The following is a 14,907-nucleotide window of genomic DNA, read 5'->3' on the forward strand; positions in this document are numbered from 1 at the left end:
TACTGATGAGTATCTGCAACACTATATATGAATTTTCTGATGAAGATGATGATGGTGCATGCATTCATGCATGCATGAGGAAGACTGTCATGTTGCAGTGTTTCTCATCTCTATCATCAGAGATGCATCATCACCTTTAATGTTGCAATCGTCATCATTACCATTCATTAATCTCTCCCCTACCCTTCGGGGGTTATTTTACACGAATTTTAATTAAAATAGCCCTTAATTATATGAGTAGTTAAAGTATTTAAAAAGAACTTTTATATTTACATTTTTTTAATAAGAACTTAATTAATTGTCCATTACTATGTTAATTATTTTCCCAAATGAAATTTAATATATCAAATATTGGTAGGTTTATAAATAATATTTAAATATTAGAAAGAATTTCGTTTAACAACTCACTCTTCTTGTAAAGATCCACTCACAAGACGAGAATGATAAAATTTATGGTCACAAAATTTTTTTTTTACTTTTTTTAATTCAACTTACTCGAGATCTTTAATTTGTTATTTATTAAAAAATATTTTTTATTAATTAAATAAAAAAATAAAAATTATCATGAAATGATGTGATGTGATCAAGGTGGACCTAATCTAATCTAAATGTTTGAATGTTGGTTATTGATTTGTCTATTTAGGTATATATCAATACGAAGTTAGTGATGTTACCACAAAAATTAATGTATTTAAAATTTATAAATTATACCTAACTTACTTTATTAAAATGAATCAATGGATTGGAATAGGGAGGTAGGTAGGTCGGTAGGGAGTTAATGTTGTTGTAAACACAAGAAGTAAATAAAGATGATGTGAAATACAAATACTTGCATCAAACTTAAACTTAAACCTATCATATGGGTCACTTCATAACCAATCAAATCAATGGATCCCACGTAAACTGGTTTGCAATTTTCAAATAAATTTACAACTGGCATTGACGGTAGCTTGCAAATTCCAAACACTGCCCTTCCTCCTCCGGACACTGCAAATGCAAACGACAACTATGCTGTCTATTTTGACATTAGGGGGGGGGGGGGGGGGGGGGGGGGGGGGGGGGGTCTGTAGGCAAGATTTTTGAGGCGAGTTTCCCCTCCAAAATAGATATTAACATCGTGTTGTGTTGGACCATAGAACGTACAAAAATTTTAATTTAATTATTTCTTTGCCACTTCCTACAAAACTACTACAAAAAAAAAATTGTATAGAATAGAATGCGATAAGATCAGATTTGATCTGTTTGCTCGACATTGATATAACATTGTCACATCGAGACGATAGTCAAAAAATGGGGGAAAGGGGGGACCCAATTACCCCACCCCCTATTTCGCCCACACCCCCTTTACTCTTGTCCTCACTTGACAGTGTCACATTAATATTGGACAACATAATTATTATTATTAGACACGAGTAATATAATTATTGTCCGATCAAATCCCGCGATAAGATAACAGTAATCTATAATTGTTGAGCATATGTTAAATCGTATTCAGTAAAAATTGTAAATAGTTTGAGTAACTAAATAGTGATATAAGTAAGTATATTTACTAATATAATGAAAAGATTTTGTGAATTTTTAAATTATTTGAATAATTTATTTATAATTTAGTTCAGGCAAACTGATGATAAGTTAAGCAAGTGACATTAACCTAAAATGTTAGAACATAGACTAAGATATGACATATACTTTTTACTCGTTTAGATAAGGAGATTATATCTTTATATATAATCAATGCCCAATCCAACACCAGTGTCTATATATCTAGCACTAGAGTGGTCATCACCTACCTTGTCTTGATATAATTCAAATCCAGCATCATGGTTTTCATTGAGTTATATGCAATGGACTACATTATCATGTCAATTCATAATTCTTGGATTGCCCAAATTGTTATGTCATAAGTTAGCTCAAATCACATCTCAAGGTTAATTCCGATCAGTCCAATTAGTGAAGCCCCAATAGGGTCACTTCCATAGCCCGTGATCAACTAAACCATCCTTCATTTGAGTCACTTATTAATTCTGCAAGATTTAAAGGGAACCATATATATTTGGTGTAAAATTAAAATCTAGAGTCAAAACCAACTTGATCGGATGCGTTTGAGGTGTTTTATACATATGAAATCCACGGTGAAACTGAGTTAAATTTATCTTGAAATTGAGTCAAAACCATATTTGGTGTTTTATATTAAAAGTTTAAGATAAAAAGTTAATGTAACTTATTTTTTAAAAAAATTATAAATATAATAAAAAATACTTTTATTTAATATATTTTTCATATCTTACAAATTTTTTAGTCTATATCTTGATTAACAAAGTTAGCTTAATTGTTAAAAAAAATTATCCTATTTGAATTGTTGGAGAAAAATGCAAATCATTCATAAAAATATATATTAGAGCATATTATTATCTAATTATTTGGATAATATTTTCTTAAAAAATATTAATGGCACTACTTATATATATGTATATAGTATTATTATTATTGGCTTAATTTTATTTTTCAGGAAATTTATTATTGACACAAAAATAAAAATACTAAGAAAGAGGGTCACTCTCTTCTAGATATACGTTGTCATGACAAGACAATATAAATAGCAGCCCAAACGTACAAAGATTTCTCCTCAAAAGTCCAAGTAGGCAAGCAATCATCTCTTCTCCCCGGCAAGGCAATGGGTCCAACCCTCCTGGAAGCTCTGAACGTCCGGGTCGTCGGCTTCGGCGAGAGAACCCTGGTCCTCGCTCACGGCTTCGGCACCGACCAATCGGCCTGGAATCGCATTCTCCCCTATTTCTCACCCCACCACTTCCGCATCATCCTGTACGACCTCGTCTGCGCCGGCAGCGTCAACCCCGACTTCTTTGATTTCCGCCGCTACACCACCCTCGACGCCTATGTCGACGACCTCCTCCAAATCCTCCACCTCCTCTCCATCGACCGCTGCTTCTACGTCGGCCACTCCATCTCCGCCACAATCGGGATTCTCGCCGCCATTCGCCGCCCCGACCTTTTCTCCAAGCTCATCCTCATCGGCGCCTCTCCAAGGTACGCAATGATTTTGAGGAGGAAAGAAGGTATATCTTGCTGCGTGGGGGTGTCAGATGAATTGATTGATACTTTTCGTTGTCAATTTCAGGTTCTTGAACGACCGAGATTACCACGGCGGATTCGAGCAAGTGGAGATCGAGTCCGTGTTCACGGCAATGGAGGCCAACTACGAGGCGTGGGTGAACGGCTACGCGCCGCTGGCGGTGGGCGCGGACGTGCCGGCGGCGGTGCAGGAATTCAGCCGGACGCTGTTCAACATGAGGCCGGACATAACGCTGTTCGTGTCGAGGACGGTGTTCAACAGCGATTTGAGGGGGGTTTTGGGCCAAGTCAAGGTGCCGTGCTGCATAATTCAGACGGAGAGTGACGTCTCCATCCCAGCGTCAGTGGCGCAGTATATGAAGGACCATCTCGGCGGCCGGACGGTGGTGGAGATACTGCCGACCGAGGGCCACTTGCCGCACCTCAGCGCGCCGGGGATCCTGGCCGCCGCGCTCCGGCGATACCTTCCCCGGTAGCAGCACTTTAACCATCTTATTTTTAATATTATCGCAATGCTAATGGGAACAGCTACTGCATGGGGTCCACTGGGGAATAAGGGTAAGATGTTGACACCTGGCAATAAGTAAGTTGCGGAGTCAAAAAAAAAAAAAAAAGAAAAGGAAAAGGAAAAGGAAGGGTGTGCTGGCTGGGGATAGATAAGAATCTTCACGTGAGGGTCACGTGACGACGTGGCCACTTTGTCTTCCTCCACCAAGCGTAGCCTTTGCTTTGGCTTGCTTTTTCTTTGGGTCCAACGGCAGCCACGTTTCTTTCAGGCCGTTGGCAATTGGTGTCTTTCGTATTAATTTGGGTAAAGCAAACAGACAAAATTGCTAAATTTTTAGGCTTTGTGTTGTTACTTTGGTCGATGAAAGATGATGGATAGCTCCACTTTTGTGTATGTAATACCACTGGATTTCAGCCAACCCCTCTTTACTTGTGTACTTTTCTAGTTGGTTACATCATTATTTATATAGTAGTATTATTATTATGAGCTTAATGACTATTCATTATTCCAAATTAAAAGATTAGTCGTGTGGATTTAGAATATCAACCATTCAATAAACCATGAGGATGAGGTGTCTGTCTATAAAAATAGATTTTGTATACGATCGCATTTATTCCATAATCAATAAAGAAATAAGATTTTGGATACGTTTTGCTAAGTGGGCCCGCCGAGCTCTTCAATCCACTTAGGACTTAAGGCCCAATATTTGCAGCCCCAAGCACAGGCCTTGTGCTTTGTGAACTGTGATGCCAAATCTGTCCAAATCCATAACAACCGAAGAGTTGAAGAAAGCACAAGCTGAGTTGAGCCCACGATTGAGATTTTGTTGCATGAACTGAACTTTCCTTTCCTTTCCTTTCGTACCACACAAGTCCTTCCATCTAGTTTGGACAGCCCTTGCCGCAGCCAATCTATATATGCTATGTAATGTACCCTTAAAATTTGATTATTATCTATATCTATCTATATACATATATACGAGTTAATTAGAAATAGACGGCCCACCTTTTATGGTGTTTTTAATTATTAATTATGTATTGAATATTTAATTTTTTTAATATTAGAACTACACTTAAATTTGTTTCTAATTTGTACAACCCCTTTGCCCTTCGTTATATGTTGAAGTTGGGCCGAAAAGTCCAGTCCATTAAAGATTAAAAAATAAAAATAAAAAAAAAGGGAAGGACGGCGGTAACCTTCGGGCTGCGTAGAAGCGGAAAAAACAAAGGCAGCAGCAGTAAATTCTCGCTCAAATCGATCGAGAATTGAAGGAAAACATATGTACGAGTTTGGTTTAGTGGAGAGTGAATTTTTCTTTAGTTTTAGATTACAACCACAAATAATTGTTGTAAGGATTTGTTGGGGAAGTAACTTTATGTATTGTTTATTATTGATGCTCTCAAGTTTGGTTATTAAATTTGAGATTTAACTGTACTTGACTGCAAATTTAATTCAGAGTTTGGTTAGTAATTTTTCTCTCTACACTGGACGGGTTTTCACATAAAATATTATGTTTGTATTTGTGCTTGTTTATTATTCACGTAAAATATTATGTTCCTAGTTTTTCTCTTTACACTAGAGTACTCAACACATATCATGGGAAGTAATTTAAGTGCAAAGCCTTTAAAGCATTGTGTGAAAATTTGAGGATATAATTGAGAATAGTCTCAATAACCTATCCTCAAGCTAATGGGAAAGCAAAAGTCAGTAATCTACCCACATGGGCAGTTCAGCTGGGGGCACAAAGTGCCTCCAAGGTGAAATTTAAGAAAAGGACCAAGGATCGAGTCTCGCTAGCGGCAGTGTGAGAGCAATCTCTCAAAATGAGAGGGGCTCCTTGTGCGCAGTGAGCACTAGTCTAGCCACTGTGTCTAGCTGAGTCACCATGATTAACCCCCTCACATTTTGTCGGACCGGGTGTAAGGGCGCCTGGGGTGAGCAATTCACCTTTTGGGACAAGAAGTCAGTAATATGACTATATTGCATGGGCCAAAAACTCATTTGAAAAGACTAAAAGAGCTTGGATATACGAGTTACCCTCAATACTCCGAGCATATTGGACAACTTATAGAGTTTCTACCAATGAGATGCCATTCAACCTAGTTTATGGGTTAGAGGCACTCATTCTTGTTGAGATTAGGGTTGGATCCCCTTGGTTGGGTGAGATCAACGAGGGTGCAAATTATAAAGCCCCAAAGGAAAACCTAGACTTATTAGAAAAGTGAAAGGATCAAGCATACATTAGGCTAGCCACCTATTACAAGTGAGTGGCAAGTTACTATAATTCTAGAGCAAGAAGCAAGCCACTAACATATAGGGATCTTGCATAACCAACACCCTCAAAGAAGAAGAAAAGCTCTATGCTAATTAGGAAGCCTCTTATAGAGTCTAGAAGATGATCGAGCCCAACACTTGCACACTATAGATACTTTAGAGATGTAAAATAAGCAGGACTTGTAATACTAATCATTTGAAGTTGTATTTACCTTTTGATATATGATGTAATTTCAAATTACTTGAATAAAAAACTTTCAACTTGTTATAGTCTTTTTTTTTTTTTTTGTATATTTTATTTTTTAGGACAATGAATGCATAAAAAAGATTGAAAGGATGGACGGCCAAACAAACCTAGCGTGCATCAAAAGAAAAAAAATGCATAAGAATAATCTAGGGTCTATCATCCAAGAAGATGAAAGCTGTTAAAACATATAATGAGCTAAGTAAACTAGGGTTTTGAAGGAGAAACACTGGGTCTCATTGTGGATGCACACAATAAAAAGCTTGAATAAGTATGAAAAACCATGAAGCATGTGGTTAAACCTTAATCAAGTTTAACACGACTTATGACCGTTTTAGTGTCAATTAGAAGGAAAAGTGCAAAGAACTATTAAGACGTATAGGCGAGCACGAAAATGTCAATTCATGTTTGTGAATCGACGTTGACTGGCAAATTGTGTTTGTGAATTGACAGCGAGACCGAGCAATTGAAGTTGTGAATTGACGGTGACACTAAGTACCAAGCAACCATGCGACAAGAGGAAAAAACGGAAGATTGTGACAAAGGTGTTTGAGAGAGATAAGGGTTCGCAGACACAAATGGCATCCCTTAAATCAAAATTAATACTATTTTGGACAGTTATAAAATTTCATTAAAACTGAAAAGAAAATTCTATAGGATAGCTATAAGACCAGTCTTGTTATATGGCTCAGAATGTTGGGTAGTCAAATATCAGTATGAGCAAAAGACGAGAGTAGCGGAGATGAGGATGCTAAGATAGATATGCGGCCATATAAGAAAAGATAAAATTAGAAATTAGGTTATTCGTAATAAGGTAGAAGTAGTGTCAATCGAGGAAAAGATGAGAGAGATTAGACTAAGATGATTTAGTCATATGAGAAGAAGACCAAGAGACGCTCATGTGAGGAGAGTTAATGAAATAGAATAATTAGTCAAAAAAAAAAGGTAGATATAAACCCAATAAGACTTTGGGAGAGACATTAAAATTTGATATGAAGTGTATAAGCCTAAATGAAGATATGACAAAAGACAAAAATACATAAAAGTCTAGAATTCATGCAGCCGACCCCATATAGTGGAATAAATGGTGGATATATTATTCTTGAGTCATTTAGAGGTTCCTAACTCATAAAATCATACGAATTGAATTGGGATTTTGATAACCATGATTATTGGTATATCATTTTCAATTGGTATCTTTTTTCAAGCAGCATCAATTGGTTTCTATCCTAAAATTTTATCAAGTTGAAGACAGTAGACATAAACTCAATGGGAGTTTTGTCTTTTGATTTTGACTGTTTTGATGACTTCTTCTCTATTTAGGAATGACTTTGATTTGCAAAGATTACTTGCAAATAAACAAATTTTAGGGAATGTGAAAGTCCTCAAAAGAATTCATCAATTCATATCTCATTTCAATTGGTATCTCCAAGGAATTCATGTTATCTAATAAAAAGGGAGGGGGAAGAAGGGTAAAATGACAAAATGAGGGAGAGTATATTGATATCTTGTATTATTCACTAATTTATCCTTTTTGCTAATGACAAAAAGGAGGAGAAGAAAGTGAAACATTTGGATTAAATGTTCACACATCACATTAAAGTTTTGTGTTATTCTAGGATTTAAAGATTAATCAACTAACATATATGAGCTTAATAAGAGTAATATTCTTTTAATCGAGTAAGAATATAGTTTACTTGAGTAACAAGTATTATACTCGACTAACTTATTCTTTTAATCAAGTAAGACCTAGAAACTCAAAAGTTTAATTCATTATACACTTGTATTTACTTGACTATGTGATGGAATAGCATTACTCAAATAACCAAAGAGTTAATTGACTAACTACTGTATTAGTTGAGTAGCTATATCTTTTAATCTAGTAATAAATTTAGGACAAAATGACAAGTCTCTATATATTTTATCGATTAAGAAGAAATATTAATCAAGTAACTTCATACCTTAGTTGAGTAACTAGATTTTATAATTGAGTAATAATTCGTAAGTAAAATGTCAAGTCTCTATACTTGAACATTTACTCTACTAAGAAGTTGATCTTAATCGCATAACTTCATGCTTAATTGAGTAAGTACTTTAGTTGAGTAAAAATTATTTGAAAAAGAGTGAATCTCTATATTTGAATTATTAATTGACTAACTAGCAAGATTACTCAAGTATCTGCATATCTTACTCAAATAATACCAATATTCGACTAATGTTCAAAAAATTAGTCATTACAAAAAGCATTAAATGCATGCAGTTTTCATTTTTTTAGACATCTCAACTACATTTAATGCATTCTGATCATTCTTTCATACACTTGACATGAAATTTATTCTCAAAGACACATCTAACTATTGGAAAAGAGAGAAAACAAAAATATCCTGCGAGTCACAGGACAAAACTTTTTATCTTTTGGACAATTCAACAAGTGCATTGAAGAAACAAAACTATAAATACCCATGACATGCACCAGGTTGAAGTTAGGAAGTCACTTACAAGAATTCTCTTGAGGAAAATGAGAAAGAAAATAAAGATAAAGGATGAGCTGAACTAAAAGCCAAATCTTCTATGTTCATCTATCTTCAAAGTACTTCATACATAGAGAGAGTAGAGGTTTTTCATTATCCATCATTTTACCTTCTCTATCTGTAATGGTTAAATCTTTCATTACAAAAAAGAAAAATATCTTTAACAAGGGAAAATTTATGAGAGAACAAATATCTCGTCGTTAAAAGCATAATTTTTATGATTATAGTGAGGAATTATTTATACTCTCATTAAAAATGGTGCAAAATTAGTTTTTAATGACGGACTTCTAAATTTCTAGCTATTAATTAAGAAACCTCGTCATTATTGAGGCTAAAAAATCAACTTAAATATTTTTCGCTAAATATATATCCATAATCTTAATTAGGCAAATTTTTTTATTAATTTTTCTTTTTCACACTTCATTTTTCTTTTTCTGAAATATTATTTTTCAGCAAAACATCATCTTATTTCTTTTAACACTTCTGTTCATAGCTTAAGCTTTTTACTTCTTCCCGCGCGTCCAAATCTCCTCCTAATCATGTTAAATCCAAATCCCTACCAAAAGGGAGTCTATCTCTTCCCCCCAAATCCAAATCCCTCTACCAAATTCGCTTTCTTCTTGTCAATCCAAATCTAGATTTTTGCCCCTTCTTCGCCTATTGCGCGAACTCGTCTTCCATACAGTCGGCAATCGAGGGCCCTACATATCGTTGTTGCCTGTGTCGTCCTCAATCTTGGTTTCGGGTAAGTTTTTATATTGCTCTTCCAAGTTTTATTTCTTTTGGTTCATTGTTCGGATCTCAATCAATTTTGTGATCTTAATCAGTTGATATTATTTAACATTATTCGATCCTTTTGTTATAGTTTCTTTGAAGGTTGAAGTTGAATTCTGTGTTCATCTATCTTCAAAGTACTTCTTAGTCTTTATTTCTTATTTTTATAGGGATTTTACTCTGTGAGCTTCTACTCATTCATTTGAGAGTTGGTATTCTTGTGAGTTTGTGCTCCATATTTTTTTTTCCCTTTGAATTTACTAAAAGATTATAACTGAGCTTATAAAATCTACTGTAAGCCTTGAAAAAACTACTGAAATGTTCCAACTAAGCCTGTGAAAAGTTGTGTAAAATGTTATAACTAAGCCTTTGAAAAGCTACCATTATAAAAGATAGTGTTCGCCTCTCTAAACAGGCACTTTTTAGTGGATTTGGATAATCCTTGGCGACGAGACAAGGTGGTGGAGTAGGCTGGTTGAGTTAAACCACTTGCTCTTCCTCTTCCCTCAACCATCATCAGAAGATGAGGCATCATTAAAAGAAGAACTAGAGGATTTTCACAAAATGCCATCCTTAGAAGGATCTTTGATGGGTTCAAAAAAGAGTTCCCTTCCTTTTTGCCTCGAAGAAAGTCGCATCTCTTGACTAGAGGGTTAACTAGATTAGTCTCTCAATCACTCAAAGGCTCAGAAGGCTCCACTGGCAACGCAACTAGAAGTCCCCATCTTGTTGTTGCTATGTTCTCACGAATCAACACCTCACAAAGCTAGAGAGGGCTTTGTGTGATTAGCCTCTTGATAAACTCGTAATAGCGTGCGCGAACATCCTTGAGAGGAGACACTTGAATTGCATGCATTTCCTGCTCTCTGTCCTAACACCATTGCAGAGGAGTATTCTTGCCTGCCAATGGCTTCTCCATGAACCACCTAATTTCAATGGTGTCAACCTTACTCGAGAGATTGACAAATAATTTTTCAATCCCTAATAAACTCTTAAAGATAAAAAAAACCTGAACTAGTAATCTATGCCTCACTTAGTAGAAACATGTAGGCACCACATATTTTTAATAGCATAAGACTAAAAATGCCACCAATTGGGCTCATCTGTTTGGCTGAAGTTGGGCATAGACCAAGCAGCTCTTCTTTAAAAAGTTCATCCCAAATTCAAGAATGAGGAACCAAAGATAGGCTTCCAACGAAGCCTTATGGACTTCTATATGGTCTTCGTCAACATAAGTTGTACAGGTATTCATTCCCTTAGGAAGACTTATCTCATAATCCTCTAGGAAGGGGTATAACATACAAACTAACGCAAGGTACATCGCCAAAAATTAGAACCTCTGCCTAGAATTATTTCTATTCCCTTAAGAATGGGAGGTCTCTATGTTTACCTCACTCTCACCATTTCTAGGAGCTAGAGAAAATCTCCTAAAGACTTGGAAGAACTTACCAAAAATTTTGAAAGGAGCGAGAAAGTCTCTAGGAGATTGGTTACACACGAGAGAGTTTTCAAGAGACTAGGAAATGATCAAGAGTCTATGGGAGTGCAAGAAGAATCTTTCGAAAGCTTTGAAGAAATTAGAAGTTTTTAACTCTAACGATGGTGAAAAAATGAAAATGACTAAGGTCCCTTTTATATAGAGGAAGGCCCTAGAAGATGAAGCACTAAAAGGTTGTGAAGATTCTAGAAGAAACAATCTGTACTATCTGATAGGGAGCCTCCAGAAGATTACTATCGTCGAATCACTAGAAAAGAGAGAAACAAATAAACATGTGTGACAGTTCTAACCTTAGGAAATTAAATCCAAGCAAAGATAAACAAGTTCATAAAGACAAGTCTCCATTGAAAAGGTCAACCATGTCCTGGGAAAGTCTCCCAGGAAAAGGCAGTTCGATGATTAAAAGATATTCTTCCTTCCAGGAGTCCTTAAAGGAAGAGTAGGGAGTTCTTGATATACACTTGGACTCAAGCCTAGCGAAATGATTTCGAGGGACGCACTTAAATATGGGGTCCATGGGACTCTCTCGAAAGACTTCAATAACAAGAGGTGAGACATCTTGTCAAAAGAGGACTGAAGTCTCTAAGAAGGTCCTTAGGATCTCCTTAAGACCTTGTTGCAGGGCACCTTCTATGGAAAATATTTGCGAACATATCTGCCCGAGTCCTTTTGATTATCATATAACTGATGATTAATGTCAATCTCACAAAATCAAGAAACACCCATAAGTTAATTCTCACTCAACTATAAATAGTTAAGTCCTCATTTCTCGAGGTAGGCCACTTTTACCTAATTTAGAGCTCTAGAGTTTCTTCCGCAACTTCATCTCTCTAATCATTAGTGTTTGCGTAGAGAATGGCTTGTACTCTCTAATTATTTTCTTTCTCGTAAAATTCTTAAAACTTAAAAGATGACTTTCACCAACAAATAAATATATTTATTGTGTACCAGCAATAATAATGTTGAATATATACTTGTAAGTCAAGGAATTAATTCAGAAAAAAGAAAAAGAAAACTAGACATATAAAGAGCTGCTTAAGTATATAATTGACATTACAATATTGTGTAATATACATTACCCCATTTGGAAGTTTCGAACCTCAGCTCCAACAACTCTCCATCAGAAAATTTTAAAATATAGATCCACTTCGTTGTTGATAATGTTATATAATAATATAAGTCACATCACATGTAATGGAAATGCTTGTATTATATAGAGATACATATATATATATACGAATCATTATCATATATCATAATCATCATCAAGTTGTAAGCTTAGACCTTCGGTTCTGCTCCTGGCCGGGGTTGGATATATATCCAAATCAAAGGTAATGGTGGCGGCCCGTTGGTTTGGACGTCCAGATGTTGCCGTGATTAAACGCCTAACATCTTTTCCATCCGCCCACCAACAATTTGGAAGGTTTTTGTTTCATGAATTACATTCTTGTTCCTTCTATATTTTTTGATAATATAACCAAAAAAAGAGCAAATCTTACTCAAACTCTATATAATATTTGATTTAGGGGAGTGTTTTGCAATTCTTTTTGATTGCTTATAAGTTTTTATTAAAGATTAAACGTTATATAACTTATTTTGTTACGCTTTTGTTAAAAATTAAAAAATTTAAACATTGTCGAGCTTGTAACATATTTTAACAATATTTTCAACAAACAATGTATTAACTTTTCGAAATAAGCTGTTGATAGCTCATTTCATTGATCAAATCAATTACAAATTTATCATTGTTGTTAAAATCCTGATTTTACGCGTACGATTTTATGATTTTACGATTCGAAGACCCCCAAACGATTCAAATCCCATGTAAAATCCAATTTGGGATAAAATCCTATAAAATCTTGATTTTACATGTATGATTTTACGATTTTACGCTTCAGAGATTTCCGAACGATTTTACGATTTAAAGACCTCTATTGATTTAAGTTGTAATTTAGAGGATGCTTCCAACGTCTCAATGTCACATAACATCTGACATTGGAACTTATGCAATGAATTGTTATATTTTGCCTCTAAATTGGAACTTGATTTAACATTGATTACATAAATTCCAATGTCACATAGCATCTAACATTAATTGCATAAGTTTCAATTTATTTGATTTAAATTATAATTTTTACTTGATTTAACATTGATTGCATAAGTAAATCAAGACAAACAAGTAATTAATTAATAGACCACCCAACCCCAAATTGAGATATTACTTAATTTAATCAATGTTAAATCAAGAAAAAATTACAATCTAAATTTAATGGAAGACATTGGAAGCATCCTCTAAAGAATTTTAAGTTATATTTTACCTCTAAATTACCTCTAAATTGCCTATACCAACCTGCTAGTTTTTGAGCTATATTTGGGAAGTATCATTTTTTGAATTATAATAAGGAATAATCAAGTTATTAAATAATATTAATTCATTTTTTATAAAATTATATTATTATAAACATATATTTACAAAAATTAAAGGATATTTTTAATTATCTCTAAAATCTTACGATTTTACGATTCGATTTTACGATCCGATTTTATGAACCCTTTATCGATCCCACTTAAAATCTCGATTTTAACAACCTTGAAATTTATCCTCAAATAATTCAAATATTTACACTCTCTCATCTTCTTCTCTAGTCGCCTCTTCCATTGCCAACTGTCATCATCGTCATCTTTAGCCTAGCGTCGTCATTGTTGTCGTTGTCTGGATCTCCTCATTCCACATCCATTATTGCCTCATACTTCTAGATTGGTTGCCACCTCCAGCCCATCGTCATCGTCGTCTACTCTCTCCTCTCGCTGCTACCCATCCATCCTTCACTGTATATATATATATTAATATCTATTGTATTAATATATTTTTTAATAATTATATATAATTTATCGACATCTAATAATAAAAATTTTATCAGTTGGATATCAATTTATAATTTATTTTTATTAAAAATTAGTATTTTATAATTTTTATTTATATTATTCAGTAACATGTTTATTTTAGTATTTTTTTTAAGTTCTAATAATTTATCAAATTTTTCAAACTAAACACATAACTATATAAATAACAGCTTAAAGTAAATTTATTTAAATACGTTATCAATTTAAACGTTAACTATCTTTTAAGTTTTACACTAACTTATAAATAAAAAGGCTTATAAACTTTAAAAAAAAAATGACAAACCAAACAGCCCCTTACCCTTGTGGACTTTTATATATATATATATATATATATTCTATCATTGTCGGTGTTTGGATCACATTTGCTGTAAAAATAGTATAAAAAACGTGAAACTTAAAAAAAGATAGAAAACTTATAAGCTTGTTTCTGGAAGGGCTAAATCAAATGTGAATGGGAAAAGGGCCATTTAGTCTGCTAAAATTGGCTGGCTGGTCTCCAGCTTACGGCAATTTAATATTCATTACAGACAGACTGGGAAAGTTCGACTCTTTTCTCTAGACATTCCAACAAATAAATAAAGGAAACTAAGGACAACAAATGGAGAAGAATGCGACTATTCAAAGGAATGGACTGTGGTCTAATTGCCCATCAATTCAAACATGACCAAGTCTCCCCTCGACTATACTTTTTAAGTGAGTTTTCTATTTATATTTTTCTTTTTTTATAGAGAGGAGGACCCAAAAAATAATTTAGTTTGATATTTTGGACATCATCACAAATTCTTATATAGTTGAAATTAATTTTTGAATTTATTAGACTAAATAATATGTTAATAAATTATCGACCTGTTATTTTTTTGTTTTGATTCATAACATTCTCATTAGACCAAAATTTTCATATGTATTTTGTATGGGTTAAGTAAGTCTCAAATACTTTTTTAGGTTCCACCCACAAAATAATCATCTTGAATTAATTCTAAAATATTACTTGTAAAACCACCACAAGCACTCCATCCTATCATATCATATGGCGGATTGAAAGTGATTATTGGATTAATTAAACTAAATAATATACTTAACA

General features: G+C 34.1%; 1 protein-coding gene across 1 annotated transcript; it reads left to right on the forward strand.

Moving 5' to 3' along the window:
* The first annotated feature begins 2,613 nt into the window (after positions 1-2,613).
* Positions 2,614-4,093, forward strand: LOC127808880 (probable strigolactone esterase DAD2). Its single transcript, XM_052347573.1, has 2 exons — positions 2,614-3,048; positions 3,140-4,093. Exons 1-2 carry the CDS (start codon positions 2,675-2,677, stop codon positions 3,567-3,569), a joined length of 804 nt encoding a protein of 267 aa, XP_052203533.1. The 5' UTR covers positions 2,614-2,674; the 3' UTR covers positions 3,570-4,093.
* Positions 4,094-14,907: the final 10,814 nt, after the last annotated feature.

The sequence above is a fragment of the Diospyros lotus genome, chromosome 8, assembly GCF_014633365.1.
Source record: "Diospyros lotus cultivar Yz01 chromosome 8, ASM1463336v1, whole genome shotgun sequence".
Lineage (NCBI taxonomy): Eukaryota > Viridiplantae > Streptophyta > Magnoliopsida > Ericales > Ebenaceae > Diospyros > Diospyros lotus.

Bases quoted from the DNA above. Each gene is read 5' to 3' on its own strand.
- LOC127808880 (XM_052347573.1), top strand. From the start codon at position 2,675: ATGGGTCCAACCCTCCTGGAAGCTCTGAACGTCCGGGTCGTCGGCTTC. The intron at 3,049-3,139 runs GTACGCAATGAT...TGTCAATTTCAG, and splicing joins CTCATCGGCGCCTCTCCAAG to GTTCTTGAACGACCGAGATT.